Source organism: Cynocephalus volans, chromosome 8 (assembly GCF_027409185.1).
Source record: "Cynocephalus volans isolate mCynVol1 chromosome 8, mCynVol1.pri, whole genome shotgun sequence".
In the NCBI taxonomy this organism is placed as follows: domain Eukaryota; kingdom Metazoa; phylum Chordata; class Mammalia; order Dermoptera; family Cynocephalidae; genus Cynocephalus; species Cynocephalus volans.
The window spans coordinates 9308779-9331493 of record NC_084467.1 but is presented as its reverse complement, the minus strand read 5'-3'; the positions used below and the strand labels follow the sequence as shown (position 1 = coordinate 9331493).

Sequence of the window (22715 nt, the reverse complement as noted above, 5' to 3'; positions counted from 1 at the left end):
TCAGATAGGAGCTCACATTTTCAATCAGACAAACCTGGGTAAGCAGGTCAATTGACCTCTCTGAGCCTCGGTTTTTTCTTCTGTAAAGTGGGATGGATCTTGTGTTCTGGGGATGAAACATGACAAAATGTGTGAAGCGCTGAGCGCGTGGAAGGACACAGGAAGCGTTCACTAAATGGCAGCTATTAGGACTCTTCTGAGTCGGCACCTGCTCCTAGGGCTGCCGGAGTTAAAATCACATTCAGAACCACAGCCTGTGGGCTCTGGAGTCAGAAAGACCTGGGTTTAAGTACCAGCTCTGCTCTTGACTGTCAGTATAGGCAACTGTCTCAACTTCCTTGAACCTAGTTTCCTCATCTGGGGATAATAAGGCCTATCCTGCAGTATTAGGAGCATCTAGCAAATGAATTTAAGTAAACTTACCTTAATCCCTAATAGACACGGTGCTAGAGAAGACGTCAATGCCATCGTCATCATCCAGTGACTGGGGAGGATGGAATGTTTCAGGCCTTCCTTAGCTTGTCAAACTGGTTGCCTCTGTGCGGCTTCTGAAATGGCTTCTCCATGGAGCCTTTCCTGACTGACTGGGACAGCAGTGACAGATGTCCCTCAGACCCTTCCAGACAGAAATCTCACGTACCTACTCCCCTCACACTTTGCTCACAATTCGATCCATGTGGTCAACACTAGACCCCAGGCCTTAAGTGTGCTGCCACGCCTGACTGTGGGGTCCCTCCCAGGGATGGTCAGGAGGGCGGGTGCCTGGATGGTGCCATGGAGCGCACGGAGCACATTTGGCAGCACATAGAAAGGGTATCTGGCAAGGAGATGAGGTTGAGGGATGGGCACCTGCCTCCCACAGGCCTACCTGGAGTTCTTCACTTCCCGAGAGACGGTGGAAGCGCTGCTGCAGGTGCTGCAGAAGTATGAGCCGCGGGTCAATTACCACATCGTCGATGTGAAGGTAGGCCAGGTCCAGGGCCCGAGCGCCCCATGGTCGCTCCTTCCTTCACCATCACCTGCCTCCTAGCCCAGGCTGGGCATACTGTGCAAGACAGGCCAGGCTCTGCTCTCAAAGAGCTGGCAGCCCAGTGGGGGTGACAAATAAATGGCTACTGACAGGTCAGTGTAAGTAGGAAAATCAAGTTCACTATGGGTTCTCTAGGATCCAGAAGAGGGATATCTAACCTGCGAGGTGAGGGAAGGTTTCTTAGGGGGGTCATGTATGGCCCAAATCCTTAAGGACAAAGAGGAGTTGGCCAACAGGAGAGAAGGCATTCCAGAGGAAGGGCAGAGCACGTGCAAAGGCATCGAGCTGCACTGTCTGTGTGGAAACTGGGAATGGGGGGAAGAGGCGGTGGAGTGCTAAGCAGGGGCCAGGTCCACAGGGGTCTCAGTTGTCCTGCCTGGAACCTGGGTCTTCCCTAAAGGCAAGGGGAGCCTTTCCCCAGCAGTGGACTGGCTCAGCTCCCTGTTTTTGTTTTAGGGTGATCATAGTGGCAACCATATGGGTAACCTGGGTGGGGGGGAGGACTAGACCTAGGAGGCCAGGGAAGGCCCTATGGGAAACCATGTGGGACACAGGCCCAGCAGCGGGCCAGGCACGAGATTAGAGAGGAAGCACGTGGACGTGAAGGCTGGCACGGTGAGGAGAGGAAACACTCAAAATGACCTCTAGGTTTCAGGCTCGTGTGAAGAGTGACACCGTTTGCAACAATGAGAGCTTAGGATGAGGGACAGTTGGAGGTGCAGGCAGGGAGCTGAGCCCAGAAGCGGTCCCAGTGAGTTGAGGTTGTCCAGGCAGTAAGAGGACTGTGGTTGTCTCTGCCCCAGGTCTGCTCTTACCCCACCCCCCACCCCCAGGGTGAAAACATCACCAATGCCCCTGAGCTGCAGCCCAACGCCGTCACGTGGGGCATCTTCCCCGGGCGAGAGATCATCCAGCCAACAGTGGTGGATCCTGTCAGCTTCATGTTCTGGAAGGTAAAGGAGCCAGGAGCAAGACTGCCCCGGCCACCTTGAAAACCTCAGGCAGGCAGTATTGCCGGCTGAAGGTTACACCCCCAGGTCCCTCGAACCCAGCCTTTGAGGCCATCCTACCCACTGATTCACCCGCCAGTGTGGTGTTGACACGTGGTGTTTGTTTCTGGGCAGCGGGTGGGAAGTGGCACTGGCAGCAGGCCCTGTTCTATTCCTGGAAATGTCCTGTTGGGCAGAGGCAGCAGCCCTTGGAGTGCTGAGCACGGAGCCCTGACCTGAGGGCAGCCCTGTTAACCTGGCCTGTGTGCGTGGGTGTGTGTCTGTCTGTGCGCACGTGTGCGTGTAGGACGAGGCCTTCGCCCTGTGGATTGAGCAGTGGGGCAAGCTGTACGAGGAGGAGTCCCCGTCTCGCACGATCATTCAGTACATCCACGACAACTACTTCTTGGTCAACCTGGTGGACAATGACTTCCCACTGGACAACTGCTTGTGGCAGGTGGTAGAAGACACATTCAAGCTTCTTAACAAGCCCACCCAGAACGAGGAGGAGATGGAGGCTCCATGACCTGCATCCTGACGTCCTCAGCTGGGGCCACTCCTGTCCTGCCTTCCTCCTCCCCAGTCCTGGTTCTCCCAGGAGCCCTACTCTCCTTCGTTTCCATCCAAGCCCTGGCCTCCACTCCCTGGCATGCCGATGGGTGAGGCTTCCAGGCTCTGGCTGGACCTGAGTCACCCCACACGGGAGCCTAGTGCTGCCCGCTCTGGCCAGGAGTTTGTGCTGTTCTGGTGGGAGCACCTCCATCCTGCAGATGACCACAAGGGGTGGGGGTGGCACACCACCCTCCCTGCGAAGGGGAGGAGACTAGTTGTTGCCACTTGAGCCCTCGCATCAGGGCAGCCTCTAGGAGACAGCCTGAGACTCCCAGTGAACACATACTTGGGACCTACATAGGATGGGCAAAGCAAACACAGGTAATGGGTACTTGTGGCCTTATAGAAGAGACATGGCAAGATTTTTTTCTTTTTTGCACCCTTCCACCTCCTAGACGTTGGCAGCTGGACCCTACCTACCTGTGATTGAAGGGGCAAACCACTGTCCTGCCTACCTACTTGGCTGGCCACGGCAGCAGGCCCCAGGCCCCTGGGTGGGGCAGGGATTTCTTGTCACATTCTACCTGAGAGTTCACCTGGGCTTTTCACCTTTCTGCAATGCTGCTTTTTGAAACAGTTATCTCCAGATTCTGATGGCTCGAGAGAAAAAGTGTCCCTTAAGGGTTAAAGGCAGTCTGAACCTTTGTGCTTGGTGGAGCCCTTTGCCTTCCCTTTTCCCCCCACCCTGGCCACTGAGGAATCTGTCTGTTAACTGTGAAAGGCAAAGGTGAGGTTTGTCTAGGCAGGGGCCCCAGCTCCACCCGGGGCTGTGCGGCAGCCGCACTTCCTGACTTAGTTTTTAGGTGGGCCCTCCTGCCAGCTGCTGTCCCCTCAGCTGACACTGTCCCAGAAGCTGTCTGGCACCGCTCTCCAGGAGCAGTGACTGCAGGTGCAAATACGTTGTTTCCTGTCCTGGATCCGGCCTGCTGGTCTTTGCCGGCTCAGCAGAAAAGGACTGCACCACAGTGGGGGTGGGGCGTTCAGGAGCAGCCTGATGGCAGAGGACGGGGCTCAGTTGTAGGGCTTCCTCTTCACTCCCTTCCCAGGCTCCGCTGGCCAGGGCTGGGGGGGGGGTGGGGCCAGCGTTTAGGAGAGACTGAGCAAGAGACTGAGCTAGGCTTAAGAAGGGCATTTATTATCTTTCAGAGCTCCCAGAGCTGTCCCCTCGTCACCACATTCCTTCTGCGTGGGGCACGGTTCCTTCCCTGGAAAGGCTGGGCTCAGTTCTGTTTTTCGTTCTATGGGAACGAGTCACAGCTGCAGTTGAGCCCCTGCTCTGCCCCAAGTCCACCACTCCCGGGGGCTTGGGTGGCATCCAGCCTGCTCCCAGGGCCCCTGGTGCCTGGCATTCCCAGGGGTCTCGGGCTACTGGTGGTTCCTGTCCTCGGGCCCTTGGCTGCCAGGCGCTGGTGCCACTTCTCAAAGGCCTGGAATCAGGGAGGGGGAGAAAAGGTTGTCTCACACTCCTCCAGGGTCTGTGCTGTGCCTGCTAGAAAAACACCTGCACCCAGCTCTTTCTGTCCCTGGGGCGTGTGGGGTCAGAGGCCCCTCCCTCTGCCCCAGGCAGCCAGCCATCCCTGCCCAGGCCAAATGCATAGGCTCAGGATAGATCTGACTTGTGATTTAGGAAGCTGTGCTCAGCGCAGAGCAAATAAAGGAGGGGCGCTTGGGGACCCAGACCCTGCATGGGCTAGTGACAGCAGCAGCTGTGCCACAGGCCAAGCCTTGTTCTCACACTGAGTGACAGGGTGGGATTGGGCTGGGCTCCGACAACTTGGTTGTGTGTCCTGTAACCAGACTGGCCCCCTCCCCTGAAAATGAGGGGGCCCTGTGGATGGCGAGCAGAGAGGACCTCAGCTCAGCCATGTCTAGACATGGCACTCGTTTTGGAAGGGCCAGCTGGGTGAAGCGAGGGGGATGCCATCCTGCCAGTACCTGGATAAGGACCCAGCTGTCTTCTTGCTGCTGGAACCGCTGAGCAACCCACAGCTGCAGGACCCGCCGCCGCCACGTCTGCCAGGCCCATCTCAGGTGCCACTGCCTAAGCTGTGGGGAAGTTGGCAGAGGCAGCCCCCCTGCACCCCCGTGCCCCGGCAGCCCCGGGCCTTTCTGCGGCCTCTCTGCACCCCCAACTCCGTGGCACCAGGGTGAAAGGGCTGTGACAAGGGGGGGGCATATGAGGAGCTTGTAAACAATGCAGATTCTGGGGCCCATCTGAAACCCTAAGGTTTCAGACTCGGCGTGTCCAAAGACCATACTCTGAGAGACATTGTTTCTAGGGGTTAGGGTTGAGGATGGGTGAAGTGGGGACTGTGCCCTAGGGCCTCTGGGGCCTCCTCGGGGTGGGGTGGGGCCGTACACTCACCAGAGTCCACACCAGCTGCTGCACCCCTTGAGCATCTACCCAGCGCTGCCATGTCGCTGCCAGGCGTCTGGCCTGCTGGGAACTCTGGAGCCTGTGAAGCAGTGCCCCGAGGTGCCAGCGATGTAGGTATTTCCTCCTGACAGCCAAGAGCATCATGACCCTTCATGGCAGGAGGAAGGGCAGAGCCACGGGCCTGGGCCTGCTCCTCCAGGATCCTGCATGAATGAGCACTGGCCAGAGGGGGCCCGGCTCTAGCTATGGCTCTGGCAAGCCCCTCGGCCCCTGCTCACCCTCAGTTGCTCTTACCCCAGCCTCCTTTTCTGCGCCTCCCTTTGGCCTTTGAGGGCTCCGGTCTCAGAGCTGCAGTGCCCCCTGGGTCCTGTAGGGGGCCGGCTGGGTCTCATCCACCGGGACAGGCTGGGGGCCAAGGGGGGACGCTCACCATTGCCTGGAAAGGGAAGTTGAGTCAGAAGAGGTTAATAACACACTGGTTCTGGATGGCAGTGTCTCCTTTACTATATGCCTAGATGTTGAGCACAGTGAAGAGGGTGGACAGAAGGTGGGGGGTTAAGCAGGGTGCCCCTCCCCCTCCCGCTGCCGGTCCCCAGGCCTCCCTGGCTCTGGGCTCTGGGCTGCTGCCCAAAGAGAAAGAACAGGGGCGGGGCAGGGGAAACGAGTTGTTTTCTCGAAACAGCTGAAATATCCACGAGGAAATGGGTGTGGAAAACAATAAATACTTGTAATGTATCTGCTCTGGAGCTGATTTCCAGGGCCCTGAGGGCTGGGGACCACCTCACCCCTATACTTCAGACAGTTTGTCCCCAGGGGCAGGGTCTTCTTACTCTGAGTCCAGGACAGTTCCCTCAGCTTCCTCTGTCCACCAAGTCTGTGCTGTTGTGTTGGCTTGGGCAGCACAGGCCCTGTGGCCGGTGTCCAGCAGCTGTGGGTCTGAGGGAACAGCCAGAGAGGAAAATCTGAACCCAGTGAGCTTGGACCTCCTGGGGCACGGTGACTGGGTGGGATTGCTTTCCTGCCCTGCCCATGCGTGGGGCTTCCTGCTCGTGTGTGCACAAACGGGAGGGTTCACATTGCCTCATGTTCTCCCACGAGACCTGAGGCTCCTGGAGGAGACTGAGAAAGTGCCCAAGAGCAGTGTGGCCAGTAGGACACACCACTACCTCTTCCTCACCCATCCTGCCATGTGGCTGAAAACATTTAAGCAGAGGGGTGGACCAATAATAGCTACCATTCGGTGAGAGCTCACCTGTGCCAGGTACAGCCCTAGGAGGTAGGTATTACTCTCCCCACTTAAGCTTTACAAAGCTGAAGTACTTGTCTGAGGCCTCTCAGAAGTGGTCTGACTCCAGAACCTGAGCCCCTTTATACAGAGAAAGGGCTCTCTAAGGGGACCCTCTGCCACCACCAGATGGCTTAACACCTGTATGTGTTGCTAGGGATTAGGGGGGCCTGGAGGTAAGCACCCTGGGTACCGTTCCCAGCACTTACTGTCTCTATAAGCCTCAGCTTCTCCATCAGCATGTGAGATACTTAACTTTGCTTACAGAAATGGGAGTATAAAAGTACTCCAAAAAAACCCAACAAAACCCTGTAACACACATCTAGAAATAAAATACCCTGAGACCCAGAATCTGTTGTTGCCATGGTCCCAAATATGTGAATTCTGCAAATAACCAAAGCTAGTCTCTCTCAATTCCATTTTAAAAAACAAAAGCCACTTCAATTTTTTCTTAGAATCTTCCTAAAATCTATCATATATTTCCTGGGATTCTTGGGCTGGCCAGTTAGCTCAGTTGGTTAGAGTGCATTACACCACCAAGGTCAAGCGTTTGGCCAGTTGATCTTTAGGAACCCTACTTTGCCTGCCGGTTGTCTCTGGGGCTGTCCCCCTCAACATGTCCCCCAATTGCTGTTCAGTGTCATTTCTTGTGCCTGGCTTTTGTGGAGGCCTCTCCCCTCCTGCTAGGCCATCAACCTCTTATCACCATGTGCTGATGTTAGAACTGCTTATGATCTGGAGAAATTTTGTGTTTTTTACATCTACATCTTCTGTGTTTTCTGTAATGAGCATATTTCATTTTTCTAGTACGAAAAAAACAAACAAAAAATTGCTACTGTCCCCGTGTCCCCATCTTGATCCATGATATATAATACATTTAAGTGTCTGTCTCCCTAAAGACTGTGACCCCAGCACGTTCGTCTGTGCAGCCAGACCTGCACTGGGCTGGCCCTTGGTAGGTGCTCAGTAAGTGTGTGCTCATGGACCCAGGGTCATCCAGAGCCAGGAGAATGTTCAAGAACCTGCTAGGGATGGTGTCTACAAGGCTCAGGCCCCTGGAGAAGCATCCAGCCATCCTGCCCCCATGGGCTGAAATAAACTGATTCTAAAGCCAGTGGCCCAAGGGTCATTTTTAGACTTCCCAAACCACCAGGTCCCACCTCACCTGCTTCCAAGGGGCTGGGGCATCCATCAGCAGCAGGAGGCGCCCTCTGCTGGCTAGCATGGGCCAACGCCTGAAGTCAGCCGGGGGCCTGGGGTGGACCGTGCGGGCCTCCTGGGCCTCAGCACGCAGTTCCAGCCGCACTCTGAGCAGTACTGTCCGCCACTGGGCCCAGTGGGTCTGCAGGAGGCGCCTGAGCCCAGCTTGCCAGAGCTGGGTGGCAGCAGCTTGCTGGACACAGTCCTGGGTCACTGACTGGGCCCAGGCCTCTAAGACCCTGGAGGAGAGAGCAGAGCCCCACCAAAGGCCATCAGGGTTGGGGCTCCCTATCTAGCCCTCAGGGAGCCCGCCCCAGGGCCCCATGGGAAAGGGCCCTCCAAGCAAAGCCCCATGCCTGTGCCTCCTCCCGTCCCATCCCTCTTCTACTGAAATGGGCATGAAGAGCAGCCTGGAAGGGGCAGAATGTCACACAGCAGGGACCAGCATCCTGTTTGGGGGCAGACAGAGGCCAGTCCTGCAAGCTACACGTTGCCTCCCCTTCCCTCCTGAGGATGCCTGTTTTTTGGGTGTCCGGCCCATGCTGAGTACTTGCATACATGTGGCCCACTGTAAGGCAGGACTGTTAATGTGAGAGGCTTCCCCAGAAAGTGGCAGAGCTGGATGTGACCCCAGGACTAGCTGCAATGGCCAGAATGGCCTCTCCCTGTTACCTCCAACCACCCTCCTGAGCCCCTGCCCTGCCACCGAGCCACAAAGTACACTGTACCCCTGCCAAAACCAAGGTCAAGGCCAGAGTTGGAAGCACAGTGTATGACTGCCCTCAGGCCATGGGCACTCACTGGGTACCCAGTTTCCAGGCAGTGTGGGCTTGGCTGACCTGGCCAAGGTGGGACTCATGCACCCACAGAGTCCAGCACAAGGCCCCTGGGCCCGCACTTCTCTTCCACCTGCTGCCTGGCCTTGCAGTGCTGGCCCAGTGCCACTCGCCATGCCATGAAGGCCTGCTGGGCCTGGGCCCTCCCGCACTGCTTGTCTGCCTGGCCCCACTGCACACAGCTTCTCTAGTGGGCAATGGAGGCCCAGGTGACGAGCTGTTCCCATCTGGTCTGCAGCCACTCGGGCTTCCTGGCCCATGGCGGGTGCAGCCCCCAGTGCCCATCTCCTCTGGCCATCCTGCAAGGCTAGACGCTGGGCCCAGAGCACCCCTGTATCATGCACAATCTCATGCCAGGCCCAGAAGTAGCTGCAGAACAGGAGCAAGAGAGGAGCCCGGCTGGCTCAGAGTCAAGCCAACTTATTCTAAATTATACTGAAATCCCCCACAAAGTACCAGATGTTATACAGGGTTTTGCATACACAGCCAGCCCTGTGCCTTAAGTATGTACTGACCGATGAGTAACAGGTGACAGCAAGCACTGGCTTTCCTTTAGGGGCCTTGGCACACACTGACTCCCCATCTGTGAGCCTCAGGCTCTGCGGGCATATGCCCCGGAAGGAGGTGGGACCTCTGCAGCTCTACTAGGGGCAACAGCCACGTCCTACCTCCCCTCACACCCCCAGGCCCTCGTAAGGGAAAGGAGAGACACAATCACCCACTGCCTGGGGGCTAAGAAAACGTCTACGCCCCTCAGATGTGACAGCACAGATGTGCCTCTATGGAGACAACATGACCATGTGCGACTTTGCAGTGATCTGTGAAGGAAGCATCATCTGTCCCTCCTGCTTAACTTTAAAACATGTACTAATGAACTATCTGCGCCTTCCGCTAGCACGTCTCTATTTCAGTGCAGCTTCTGCTGTCTGCTCCTGGTAGCTGTGTACAGAATTCCCTGTGCTGTGACGACTCATGAAACATGCACAATGGTGGGTGTCTGAGGGGCTGACTCACCAATCTTGTGTTCTCTGAAACCAGACGACTGACATGATCAGGAGGTGCACTCCTGGGGCTTGTGAGGGCCAGGGGTTTGCCACCGACCCCACCAAAACAGATTATGAGAGGCTGGTGGTCACAGACCTCCGTCTCCAGGCGGGGGTCTCCCTTAATGCCCCCCCTTTCCCAGGTCCCAGGCCTCCAGCCTGGGCCATGCGCTGAGCTTCCCATCCCCTGGGCTCTCTTCCTGCTTTTCCCAGGATGGGAATGACCATAACCCTCCCACCCCCAGGCCCACCCACCTCTGCAATAGGAGATGCTCTGGACAGGCCACTGTGTGTCTCCGACGAGCTACTGCCTGCTGCCAGCCCCGGAAGGCGGCCCTCCGTAGGCCCTGCTGGTGGACCTGCACCCACCTCTGGTACTTTCCATGCAGGAACTGCTGCCCTGAGGCCAGAGAGACTCCAAAGTGCCAGTGGTGCTCATCCCAGCCTCTCCTCTGATCAGTCAACCCTTCACCCCCCACCCAAGTGGGAACAGAGGAGGCCACCCCAACTGCTATGGGGTTAAAATGCTTTGGTTACAGGTGTCCTGCTGGTAACCAGGCCAACCCGGCTCACAGAGTCGCTGGGGTTTTGTTTTTAAAAAATTTCTTAACAATGTTTAGGACTCAGGAGAATTCAGATAAAAATTTAGATTTCCAGATTTTCTTGAAAAACTAGAAGGTCTGGCAACACTGAGCCAGCTTTCCTGCTGGGCAAGAACTTGGCTGGAGAAGCAGCCGTCCCAGAGAACAGGACACAAGCTTCTCAGAACAATTAGGTCCCTACCTGGCAGCCTGTCATACAATGCACCACTGTAGCGGGCAGCCTCTGAAATGACCCCCCAGCACCTGGTGCTTGTGTCCCAGGTGATGCTGTCCACTTGAGGACGGGCTGGACTTACTGACTTGCTCCCAGCACACAGAACTCAGCAGAAGCTATGGGACGCCACTTCTGCTTTTAGGTCATAAAAAGACTGTGGCTTTGGCTTGGGCACATGCTCTCACTTCCTCTCGGATTGCTTACCTTGGGGGAAACCAGCTGCCATTCCTGGGGTGCCCCTGTGGATAGACCCATAGGGAAAGGCCTGCCCCAACCACCTGTGTGAGCTTGGAAGTGCAGAACTCCCTCTGCCATTGAGGCTTCAGATGAGACTGCAGCCTTGGATGACGACTGCAACCTCATGGGAGACCTTGAGGCTGCGGCATCTGGCTAAGCCAAACCTGGACCCCTTATCCATAGAAACTGTGACATAACTTGTTTGTGGCTTAAAACTAGTAAGTATTTGGGTAATTTGTTACACAGCAATAGATAACTAATACAATGGATCACAGATGCCGCTGGAGCTGTGATCCTGATTTAGCTGGGTTCAAACTGAGGTACAAAAATCCCAGCTCCTTCTTGCCTGGAGGCCAGGACCCCTGGAGCACCTCTGTCTCGGGGCCTGGCTCCCCACTTCACTGGCCATGTTCCTCGGCCTCTCTTACAAGTTGCAGCCTCGGCCACCTCAGCAAATCTGGCCCATCCCTCCTCCCCATCTCGGCCTGTGCCATTCCCACTGCCTCCACCTCTCTCTCCACTGCTCTGCCCGCTGAGCTACCCTCCCTACCTCCTCCTGGGGGCCCTCCCTGACTACACTGCTGGGCTCTTAGGGCGCCATGACTCTGCCAACTTCTCCCCCCAGTTCAGAGCTCTGACCAGTGGCTCCTGGAGGCCAGGTTAGGATGACAAGGACAAAGTGAAGCTACTGCTGCTGCTGCTGCTGCTGCTGGTAATACCTACTAGGAACTGGGTTCTCAGCCAGGCACCTTACATGGATAGTCTCATAGCATCCCCACAACTACCCTGAGAGGGGCGCTACATTATCCTCATTTTACAGATGAGTAGGCTGAGACCCAGAAACGTTAAGTAGCTTGTTTAAGGGAACATGACGGGAATGGAAGAGCAGGAACTTGAACTCAAGACTACAGAATCCAAGCCCTGGATTCTGCTCTGCCACCCCAGTCCACCATGGGCCCTATGAGGGTCCCACATCAGACTCTGTGCAAAAGATATGGAATCCTGGGTCTCACTGATGGACCCTGGCCCTTCCCTCACCTGCAGACCCCCAGCCCAGTCCTCGACTCACTCTGCCAGTGGGAGTGCCAGCAGTGCAGGGCGTCTCGTGCCAGTCCCTGGCTGTGCTCCTGGGCCCGCTGCTCTGCCTCCCGCCACTGCACCAGTCGCCGCCACCACAGGCCCAGTGCAGCCCTGCAGCTCCGATCCCAGGCCCAACGGACAGCCAGCTCTCTACGGGCCTCTTGGGCCACTACCCAGTGGCTCCAGCTGAGAAGGACTCTAGGAAAGGGGGTGTCCACGCTGAGGAGGATCACTGCCACCCAGGCCAGCTCAGCCTTCCCCCTCCTCCCCTCAGCAGCAGGGAGAGGCTTGGGGGCAACTCTTCTCCCCGTTTCCATCATGGGAGAGGGTGGGTTGCTGGGGACTGGAGGAGCCAAACACCTCTCTGAAGGTCACAGTGACAGGTGGTAGGGATAGGATGGGGCCCCAGACCCCCAATACCAAGACCTGTGCTCAGTTAGCCATAAACATTGCTATGGACTAAGCACTTGCTACGTGCCAGGCACTGTGCTAGTGCACGTATCTGCCCCTACCTCACTGATGCCCCATTAGAAGGAGCACATTATTACCCCTGCTTTACAGACAGGGAAATGGAGGCACAGAGAAGTTTAGCAACTTGTCCAAGATCACACAGCCAGTGAGGGGCCAAGCTGGGATTAGAACCCAGGCAGCCCGATTCTTATGCATGGTGCTACGAATGAATGAATGAATGAGCCACAGTGAGAAATCAAGAGAAACAATGACCCTGCAGAGTGCCTCACTGCCACCCCCACCCCTCTCAGCATGTCAGGGCAGCAGGACAGGAAGAGTGGAAAGGATCTGCTCTGGGCTAAGCTGACCGGGCTGTGAGAGGGAAGCCCCCTGGGAAACAGACCGCAAGGGGATGCTGCGGTGAAGGCCAAGGATGGACGGGAGAAGGGGCAGGAAATCAGTAAATCCACAGAGTGGTGGGCAGCATGGCTCACCGTCCTGGGGAGGGGTCCCTACCGCCTCTGGAGGGTGCGCTGGCACCACCTCGCCGCGTCCCGGGACTGCCGGGCCCGTGCCCGCCAGAGCAGAAGGCACTGCCCCTGCTGCTGCCGGACAGCTGCCCACAGAAAGCTCACCCAGAGGGTCTCCAGGAGGCCAGGGGCTCTGGGAGCCTGGGGAAGGAGGTGTGGAGTCCTGGGTCCCCTGATCCCGCCCTGGCCCCATGCCCCCCACCCATCTGCCCCAGCCCCTCCTCATCCCCCCGCCCCTCACCTTCTCCAGCGAGCCTTGGGGTGTGCTGCAGCCCAGCGAGGCCTCCCCTCCTGGGATGCTGCCCAGTGGCCCCAGGACCAAGGTGGTCTTGGCACTGCCTGATGAGGTGTCTGGACCCCACACCCTCAAGCGCCATTGCCTCAGGATGTGCTGCAGAGTCCGCTGCTGCAAGCCCTGGAAAAAGGAGCTACAGAAGGGGCAGGTGAGTCCCTGGGCCCCAGCATCACCCCCTAGCCACTGTGAAAGAGCTGAGCTGGAAGGGGGCCCACCGTAGGCCAGAGCTCTGCACCACCGCCTCCTAAACTGGCTGCACTGGGATCACTGGGGGCTTCAAGAAATACCAGTGCCCACCAGGGTCCTCCTCCCAGAGATTCTAACTTAATGGTTGGGGTGCAGCCTGGGCTTCTGGACTTTTCCAGAGCTCCCTAGATGACTAGGAAGCAGCTAAGGCTGGTCACCTGCACCACCTGGCGGATCCTGTCCACTCTTCTGGGGTGGGGGGGGGGGCCTGCAGCTGATTGGGGTGGAGCCGGACCCCAGCCCCTCATGCACAACCAGGCCAGTGCTCCTGCCTCTGCTCAGTTACAAGGAAAGGAAATCAGGCCTGGGGGAAGGTCATTTCGCAAAACTCCAAAAAGCAGCAGACCTGGGACTCATGTCAGGCCAGCAGGGCAGCCCTGGGTACACCGAGGGAGATGAAGACTATGCCCTGATGCCCGGAGGCCAGAGGACGGGCTGGGCTAGGGAGGGCCACATTCTCAGACCGTGGTGATGCTCCTGCCCCCTCTCTTCCCTCCCCCACACCATCAGCCTGGGCTCTAAACCCAGCAACAACCATTGTGCATAAAGGAAGCACCATAATAGTCTCACTATGGGGACCTTCTTGCTCCTGACTCAGTTGACTTAGAGCAAGCTGCTCGACCCCGCTTAGCCTCAGTTTCTCTAGCTGTGTAATGGAGCAAAAGGGGAAGGGGAAGATCTCTGCTCCCTGGCTCCTTCACTCAGTCGTTTACAACATTTATTCTGTGCCACCAACATGCCAGGCACCTGATGGGTGCTGGGGAGCCAGCGGTAAGGAGACAGACATGCTTCCTGCTACCAGGGGTCTCACACCTAGCAGGGAGATGGGCAAGAGGCAGTTCCATTCAGGCTCCAGACACCTTGGTAGAGCTCTTTGTCTGTGACCCCATGGCCCCCAGCGGCTCTCTGCTCAATCACTGTCTCCTGTCTCTAGGCCACCTCCTGAGGTGTGGCATCTGCAGGGCACCACAGTGTGCCGGGCCCTATGGGACACTCCTCCTGGTGCTGAGCCCAGCTCATGCACCCATCCTGTGCCCTCAGGCCCACCTAGGTTACCAGCTCATTGATACCTACTTGGCCCGCTGGCTGTGGGACAGCCGTGTCCTCCAGAGCAGCAGCACCCGGCAGAGGGCCAGTCTCCAGCAGGCTTCCTGCAGGGAGCCCTGGCTTTGCTCCTGGGGCAGCCCCTGAGCCTGGGGCACCGTGGTAGCTCCAGGGGCTGAGCTGCAGAGGGCCGTGTACCCTGAGAAGCAGTCAGGAGATGAGTCTGCCACATCTTCCCCAACCTCCCTCTACCCAAAGCCATTGGTAGCTGCTGCCTCAGGGCCCCCTTGGGACCTCCCCCATCATGGGCACTGCCCCCTGCCACTGCCTCCAAATCCTCTTCTCCGGGATGTCTCAAAGATCCCATCATCCCCAGATAGGTTTAGGGGTGGGAGACAGGGCTGTGTGTTCCCCATCAGACCAAGAGCTTCCTGAGAGCAGGGAACACTTCCCTCTGGGTGGGATGTGGGATAACCCAGCGCTAAATGAGCCTGCAGGGGGAGGCATGGAACAGTCTCTTGTGCCCAGAGTAGCTCACCATGGGAGGTGGGGAGGTGGCCCAGCCATGTCCTGCCCACTCCGGGGACCCCTCCCAGACCAGGCAGGCTGCACTCCCTGAAAGCCCCCAGTTCTATCACCTCCCAACATAAAAATCCAGAAATTCAACTGGGGGCCATGAAGAAGGAGCTTAAGGGACAGAGTGTGCAGGGGTGGGAGGCCCTCAGCCTGCCACTCGCTCACCCGCCTTCTGCCAGCAGAGGGTCAGCTGGGTCACCTTTGCCCCATCTGAGGCCCGGAGCTGCTTCATCTGTAGCCACTGTCTCAGGCATGTCCTCAGGATCCCCACCCGGCGGTCAGCCAGGTGGTCCCGGTACCGGGTCCCTCTTTGCACGAACCACTGCCAGGCCCCAAAGCACCTGGGAGAGCCAAGAGAAAGTACCTGTGCCAACTGTAATGACCAAGGACTGTAGCCGCAGCCGCCGGCCTTGAGCCAGACACAAGCCTGAGGCCTTGGGCAAGCCACTTCATCTCTCTGAGCCTCGGTTTTCTCATCTGTAAAATGGGGCTGCTGTGAGGATGGCATGGCATGCAACCAGCTTAGGCCACGATACCTCTGGGTGCCTAGATGGCCCCAGCAGCCACCAACCTGGCCTCCCGCATGCACCATCGGCCCCCTTTTGTCAGTTCCCTCTCAGTTACCAGAGTGATGTTTTCCAGTCTCAAATTGTCTGACTCCCCTCTAAATCCTCTAGCGGCAGCACCCTTGCTCTCCTGATAAAATTTCAACTCCTCCCCACGACCTACAGGCCCTGCACGATCTGGCCGCCACATACTTTTCCAAACTCATCTCAAACCACTTTCAACCCCCGACCCTGTCCCGAAAGGCTCCAACTTGACTCTGCTGTTGCTAGAGTTCTTAGGCTCCTGTCAGAGGCCTTTACACACTCTGTTCCCTCTGCCTGGTGCCCTTTTCTCCACTCTCTCTCCTCTGGTCAGCTGTTCACCCTTCACATCTCCCTGCACCATGGTCTAGGTGGTCAGCTTCCCATGTTAAAAATTCTTGGGGAAAACTACACCAGGCGGACCCAGCCAGGAAAATGCAAGCAGTGGGAAACTCTAGCGGACAAGCAATCTGGCTTCTTCAACAAATAAACTGCAAGGGGAAAAAAACCAAAACAAAATGGAAGGAGCCCACAGATTAAAAGATTTTAAATGACTTATCAACCAACTGCAATATGTGGACATTATTTAGATCCCAATTCAAACAAACTCTAACACAATATATACTTGCCAAACAATTAAAAATTTGAATATGGACCAGAGATTTGTCAGTATTTAGGAATCATTGCTGTTCTTTTTTAAAAGATAATTTATTATACATATTTGTGGGGTACAAAGTTAACTGTCAATAGCTGTGTACAATGTGATGGTCAAATCAGGATAGTTACCTTATTCATTGTTACGATACGTAGTAGTTTTTTGTGTCTGTTAACCAATTTCTTATTATATTCTTCATTTTGTAGGGGTGAGAGTGGTTTAAGAGTCCTTATCTTTCAGAGATGCATACAAAAATATTTACAGATGGGCCGGCCCGTGGCTCACTCGGGAGAGTGCGGTGCTGATAACACCAAGGCCCCGGGTTCGGATCCCATATAGGGATGGCCGGTTAGCTCAACGGGTGAGCATGGTGCTGACAACACCAAATCAAGGGTTAAGATCCCCTTACCGGTCATCTTTTAAAAAAAATAAATAAATAAATATATATATATATATATACATATATGTATTTACAGATGAAATGCTATGACGTGTGGGATCTGACTCAAAATAATTTGGAGGAAGAAGTACTTGGGGTACACATGAAACAAGCTTTCCTAGGAGGGTGATTTTGTTGAAGGTGGATGATCAGTGGCTGGGTTTATTACCCCAGTCTCTCTTACTTTTGTGTAAAATAAAAATGCCCCATAATAAAAAGCTAGCCCCAAGGGAAAAAAGAAACTCTCACAGATCTGTGTTCTTTCCCCTCACAATGCTTAGCCCGACTGGTATTCGCACACACCCTTGTGACCGCTAACTTCCTGTCTGTCCTCCTCCACCCCCCGCCAGCCCAGGGTTCCCCACGATGGTGGGTGGAGGTGGGAGGCTGGGACTAAGCTCTGCTTATAATCAAATCCCAGCCCCTGGGGTGGGCTGGCATGTCTTAGGCACACTCAGTAAATGGCAGCTGTTTTCATTTCTTACTTGCATCTCTGTCTCTCAATACTAGGAGGAGTCAAGAGCTGACTTAAAGAGAAGTCAGGGGTCCCCACTCCCACACTCCTCCACATCCCCTACCTGCATAGCCAGACTCTCTGGGGCTGGGGGTGCCGTGGGGCCACACAGGCCGCATCTGCAGCATGACAGCACCAGGCCTGGGGGCACTTCCTTGTCCTCCGAGTCCTCTGTGTGGCCTCCCCCAGGACCCCTGTGTCCTGCCTGGCCTTCTGTGACTTCTGATGGCACCGTAGCAGGAAGACTGTAGAGGGAAGGAAGAGAGAAAGACAAAAGAGAGAGAGAGAGTAGATGGGAGGATCAGGGGTAGCAGGGGCCACTGACACCTGGGGCACCAGTTGCTCCCACCACTGGGCCTCCCGGGCTCTGGTGCCATGAGTAAGTGACATCTAGTTCCAACACTCAAGCCCCTGGTGTAGCACACAAATGCAGGATGTGCACTTCTTATGCTGTGGGTCCTCAAACTGGCTGCTTAACTTCTCTGTGCCTCAGTTTCCCATCAATAAAATGGGCCTGATACCTTGCAGAGGTTACAGTGAGGCTCAAATCAGATCATGTCTGGGAAGCTGCCAAAGGAGATGGTCAATAAACACTCATTCACTCAGGACTCCCTGCCCTGCCCAGGCTGGGGGCTTAGGCCCTGCCTGGCCTGGCTCCATCTCCCCCCATCCCCCAGCACCCCAGCATCTCACCAGCCAGCTGTTGCAGGGCCTGCAGGATCTGGACTCTCTCGTCTCCATCGTCTGACCTCTGTCCAGGATGCAACGGAATCTGCCGCCAGGCTCCCTCCTCCTCCCTTGGCCTCCCTGGACTAAGAGCGAAATTGCCCAGAGAGAAACTGACACCCCGGCCGAGGCAGGGCACACCATCCCAACCTGTCCACCCAGCCCAAGGCTGACATCTGCCCATGGGAGAAGGGGCCCTGAGCCATCAACCCCCTCTCTTCCAGAAGGTTCGTCTTATTCTTGATCATATAGCTATGGGGGCGGGGGGGGTGTCTGCTTTGGCTTTTATTCTCTTCAATACTATCTGGATTTGTTTACAACAAACATGAATTGAAATAAATATCAGTTAAATAATTATCTTAAATACATTTATTTAACTTAAAAGTAAGGACAAAAACCAATATACCAATGAAGTGGAAAATTGAGGAAATGAAGAAGAAACTGGCCAACTTTAATCCCACTGCTCCAAAGAGTTTTACTTTCTTTTTTTTGTTGTTTTGCGGCTGGCTGGTATGGGGATCTGAACCCTTGACCTCGGTGTTACAACACCACGCCAAATAAGCTAACTGGCCAGCGCTGGTCCTTTTTCTATGCACTGTTTTATGTGATTGGAAAAATATTTTAGATACTATTTTTTATCCTCTTTGTTTTTTTTTCATTTAACAATGGTGTAACCATTTTTCCTTGTCTTTAAAAATTCTATGCAAGGGCCGGCCCATGGCTCACTTGGGAGAGTGTGGTGCTGATAACACCAGGGCCAAGGGTTCGGATCCCTATATAGGGATGGCCGCTTAGCTCACTTGGGAGAGCGTGGTGCTGACAACACCAAGTCAAGGGTTAAGATCCCCTTACCGTCATCTTTTAAAAAAATAAATAAAAATTCTTTGCAAATATCCAGAGAAATACTTCCAGGATGGAAGACACATGGGGGATGAAGCTTAATTTATATACTTCCAACTCCTTTGAATGTTTTTTCAAATCAAGCATGCATTACGGTTATGCTTGAAAATAAAACCAATAAAGATATTAAAAAGAAAAATAAAGGGAAGAAAAGAGTGGAGAGGAATTTTTACAGTCTTCATAAACATCCTGTTGAACGGTTGCCAAATTGTTCCTCACGTGGTTAAGCCATAATTTACTCACTCACTATTGAGCATTTAGGCTGTTGAGAGGTTTTTACAATTATAAGTGATGCCATAATAGACATCTTTTTGCAAAAATCTTAATCCACATCTGCTTGTTTCTTCCCCATTCTCTTGTGGAGGGGAAATGGGGGCAGCAAGGCAGGAAGTGGGGGAGGGAAGACCACCAGCTGCCCAGGTCACACTGACCAGCTTGGGGTGTCCCAGCCTACCTGCTTCTCCAGGTGGGGTCCACCACTGCCTTTTTTCCCAAGGAGGGGGCTTGGCCCTGGCCTCCCCTGGTGGGTGGGCGTCCTGACCCAGCCTGGATGTGGGGCTGCCCCCGTTTCTGCTGCAGAAACACATTTCTCCACTGGGTCAAGAGAGAAGGGGAAGCAGGATGTTGACTGTGGCCTCAAATGTGCCTCCCAAGGGAGCACAAACAAGGAGTGGGGACAGAGTCAGACATTCCTATAAGAATCCAAAGCTTGTGGTCTTAACCATTAGACTACTCTGCCTCTTGGGGAATAAATGAATAAATGAATGAATGGAGAGATGGAACCCAAGAATCAGGGCTTTCCTTGGGAGACAAAACCTAGGGCTGGGTCCTCCCAGAGTACCCCTTTCCCAAAGAGGGAAGAACACAGATGCACCTCCCAGTCCTGGCTGGCAAACCACTAATAAACAATAGCAACTGCTTACATGGTAGAATGCTTGCTATGTGCTAGGCAAGGTTCTGAGTCCCTTTATTTATTAATTTAATCTCACAACAACCCTGAGAGGTATGTACTATTAATAACCCATTTTAGAGATAAAGAGACTGAGGCACAGAGAGGTTAAGTAACTTGCCCAAGGCCACACAGCTAGAAAGTGGCAGAGGCAGGATTTGAACTCAGACAGAGCTGATTCAGGTGTCTGGACTGATAACTGCATGTTCCATAGCTGATTGTTCATGAGGTCAACCTGTGCCCAGTGGGTGCCCCCTCAGTAGACAGAGCCTCCTCCCCAGACACACCAATGCTCCATAACCTCCCTGACCCAACCTGGAGGCCTCTGACCTCTTGGAAGCTCCAGGCCAGCAGGGCCTTTGTGTGTCGCCCCCATGCTGCCTCCAGCTGGGCCTCCCGGAGCCACAGGGCCCACCGCAGTGCACGAAGACCCTTTCGCAACAGGTGCCGGCGGCCCAGGGCCACTGCTGCTGCCACTGCCTGACGCCTCCACACCAAGTGCCTCCAGGCTCTGACATATCTGCACAGCAGCTGCCGGCTGGGGACAGACCAGGGTTGATCAGGGGCTGACCTGGCCCTCCCAGGGAGCAGCTGGTAGCTGGGCACCATCCGTGACTCCTTTCCAGCAACCACAAGGGTGATGTCCCAGGCTGCAGCAGGAAGTTCTCGCTGCAGACTGAAGAACTTCCCTCTAATGGATGGCTAGACTTGGAAATCCCAGACAAGAAGGCCCTGGAGGTGGGAGAATGCCCCATTTGACTGCCAAGAATCCCGGGCAGCCTCAGAAGTCTACGATTCCCAGTGCTCCAAACCCCGGAGCAGCAGTCCCCAGGTTGTTGTCCTGGGGGCCCAGGAATCCCCCCTCATTCCCCAGCAGGGACAGTGCAAAAGAAGCTCCCTCCCCTTGAAATCCTGCCTTGGCTGTGCCATCAAGGTAAATGGAGAGGAGCTGTCCTAGAAGTGTGTCCCCACCCCCATCCAGCTGTGGTCTCACCGGGCTGCCTTGGGCTCCAGGGCCTGGATGTTTTGGGCTTTGTTCTAGGGAAGCAAGAGGACATGGCACAGTTCTCAGGCCAAGGAGCAGATGGGACAGGACACCCTTTGCCAAGCCCACCTGCCCAAGGCCTCCCTTTCTGAGAGAAGGGGGTGTGACAGGTAGTGACAGACAGCTTGGAGTGAGAATGCCTAGGGGCCCCGGGAGTTCCTCCAGCTCCAGCCCGCTCTGGCCTCTACCTGTGGGGCGCTCCTTGCTGGGGCTGCATCTGGTGAACAGGAAGCTGTCCTCTCTTCCTCGCTGCTGGCCTGCTCCCTGGGGGACCCGTGCCCTCCTTCCTGCCCAGGTAGGACTCCCCGGGCTACACTGAACAAGGCTGAAGAACAGAGTCTGGCCTCCCTGCTACTCACCCCTTGAGGGAGAATGGGGTACCCCCTCTGCTCCCTGCCATATGTAGGCCCTAGGGGGTGGACAGGAAGGACCCTCTGCTCAGAGTCAAGGAAATCCCCAGCCAGTGTCCCCAAAGTGGTCTCCAGCAACACTGGCTTACTGTGTGCCTGGGAATCTGAGAGACCAGCCTGGACTCCTTGTGTCTCTAGGAAATCCACAGGTGCCCTATGGCCTCGGGAGTGTCCCTTTCTCTCACCCCAGGAAGCAAGAACAGGCTGGCTGGGCTGGGGGCGGGCAGGGAGTGCCTGGCCACTGCTGGTCCAGGCCTCCCGCCACACAGCGCCAGGGGGTTCTGGGGATGCCCGGCACCTGAGGCGGGCTGCCTCGTGCTCCAGGAGTCGCACGGAGGCCAGCAGCTGGTGAATGGCAACATGGAACGGGGACTGAGCTTGGCTCTGGGCAGAGACAGCCAGGTCCTCCAGGGTGAGGGGTTCCCCCACAAGCCTGAAGGTCCTGCTTCCTACACCACACCAGGATCTGGGGCCTGGCTGTGTGGGCCCGTGCAGAGGGGCCAAACCTGCAGGGGGGCTGAAGTCCATGCAGGGGGTATCCATGGCTGGCAGACAGGACTGCCTCAGGCTGGGGGATGGGCGAGCCAGTGGCCTATGGGGTAGGGGACTTCCCTTGGACAGCCTGTGGGGCTCTGGCCAGAGGTGGGGGCCAGTGGTCTTCCTTATGTTCAGGTTACTCTGTTGGACAGGAAACTCCTGGGCCTTCTCCTGGGGCCTCCTGGTCAAGGGCAGCAAGTTGTTCTGCTGCTGGTAGCTTGAATTGACCAGTCGGCCTGTCATGTCCTTCAGGGCTAGGCCCAGGCGGGGACAAGGACTGGCCAGGTTGGTCTGGACTTGGCAGGGCTTCTGGCGCAGGACTGCCCCTGGAAAGGGTGTGGTGGCAAGCCCTCCCTGCTTGGCCTGGCACACAGGCACCCAGTGGACACATCCACTGCCCAGGCTGACACCCGGGCTCCTCAGGAATCTCCGTTGCTCTAGAGAGAGGAGAGACAGTTATGCCCTGGAGAAGCACTCAGGGGGTCAGTACTCAGGTAGGACAGGTGGGGCTGTCCAGGCCTCAGAGGCAGGGAGGGGACAGAGCCCAGGCAGGAGGGAGCCAGGACTTCAGGGATCTGCTGTCAGCTCTTCCTCCCTGGGTGGACCAATGGGCAGCCCCTGGGGGTCTTGCAGAGCAGTGACATGGTCCAACTTGGTGCCTGACTGCATGGAGCATGGACTGGGAGAGCGCAGGGCAGAGGGAAACAGGGAGACAGTCAGGAGGCTATTGAGGGGGTCCCTGGTGACAGATGGCAGTGACTGCAATGGAGGTGGCAGGGTGGGTAGAGAGAAGATTCAGATCAGCTGTGGGATCAGGGCTTAGAAGATGGGGCAAAGGAAAGAAAAGAATCAAGGATGACTCTTAGTTGAGCAGAGAGGTGATGGGGGCTGTGGGCTGGGGTGAAGCAAGACTCCACACAGCAAACAGCTGCACATCAGCAGTTCTGGGGAACGTGGAGGTGGGGCTTGGACCCCCTCCCATCGCCCAAGGCCACTCCACAGCCCACAGAGCCCAGCCAGGGTCACCAGCCGGGCCCACTCCTGGTTCTCCCTCCTCCTGACCTCACTCGCTCAGGCCTGAGACCCCTGCCTCGGGCCCCAAGCTGGAAAGACTTTGTCCTGCGCCCAGGTGACCCTGGGTGGCTAATCTCTAGAATTAACAAGGACCTGGGCTGGCCCGCCTGAAAAAGGGGCTCTGCTCCTGTAAACGCCTACCCAGGCCCACTAAGCCTCTTGCCTGGCCTCGGGGGAGCTGCAGGCCTTGGGGGCACATTCTCCTTGTGGCTGGCGTCAGGCCTCAGCTCCAT

At 56.0% G+C, this 22715-nt stretch overlaps 2 protein-coding genes across 7 annotated transcripts in view; one reads left to right on the top strand and one right to left on the bottom strand.

The window, feature by feature from the left end:
• The window catches only part of MTHFR (methylenetetrahydrofolate reductase), a 17095-nt gene extending 10286 nt beyond the window's left edge, over positions 1-6809 (top strand). For 5 of the 6 annotated variants that reach the window (XM_063104507.1, XM_063104506.1, XM_063104510.1 and 2 more), the window contains 3 exons: positions 863-964; positions 1864-1983; positions 2327-6808. In XM_063104507.1, coding sequence (XP_062960577.1) covers positions 863-964; positions 1864-1983; positions 2327-2545 — 441 coding nt within the window. In that variant the 3' untranslated portion in view covers positions 2546-6808. Of the gene's footprint in view, positions 1-862; positions 965-1863; positions 1984-2326 lie in introns of all 6 variants that reach the window. The other variant, XM_063104511.1, reaches the window with a different exon arrangement.
• On the bottom strand, positions 3746-22715 carry C8H1orf167 (chromosome 8 C1orf167 homolog). Its single transcript, XM_063105699.1, is given in 21 exon segments — positions 3746-4058; positions 4619-4677; positions 4997-5278; positions 5794-5944; positions 7459-7732; positions 8295-8372; positions 8374-8552; positions 8554-8698; positions 9628-9772; positions 11495-11703; positions 12472-12626; positions 12727-12913; positions 14101-14269; positions 14812-14987; positions 16906-17086; positions 17535-17653; positions 18922-19061; positions 19747-19954; positions 20411-20454; positions 20650-21845; positions 22646-22715. Coding segments are annotated over 21 exon segments (4356 nt in total). The 3' UTR covers positions 3746-3869.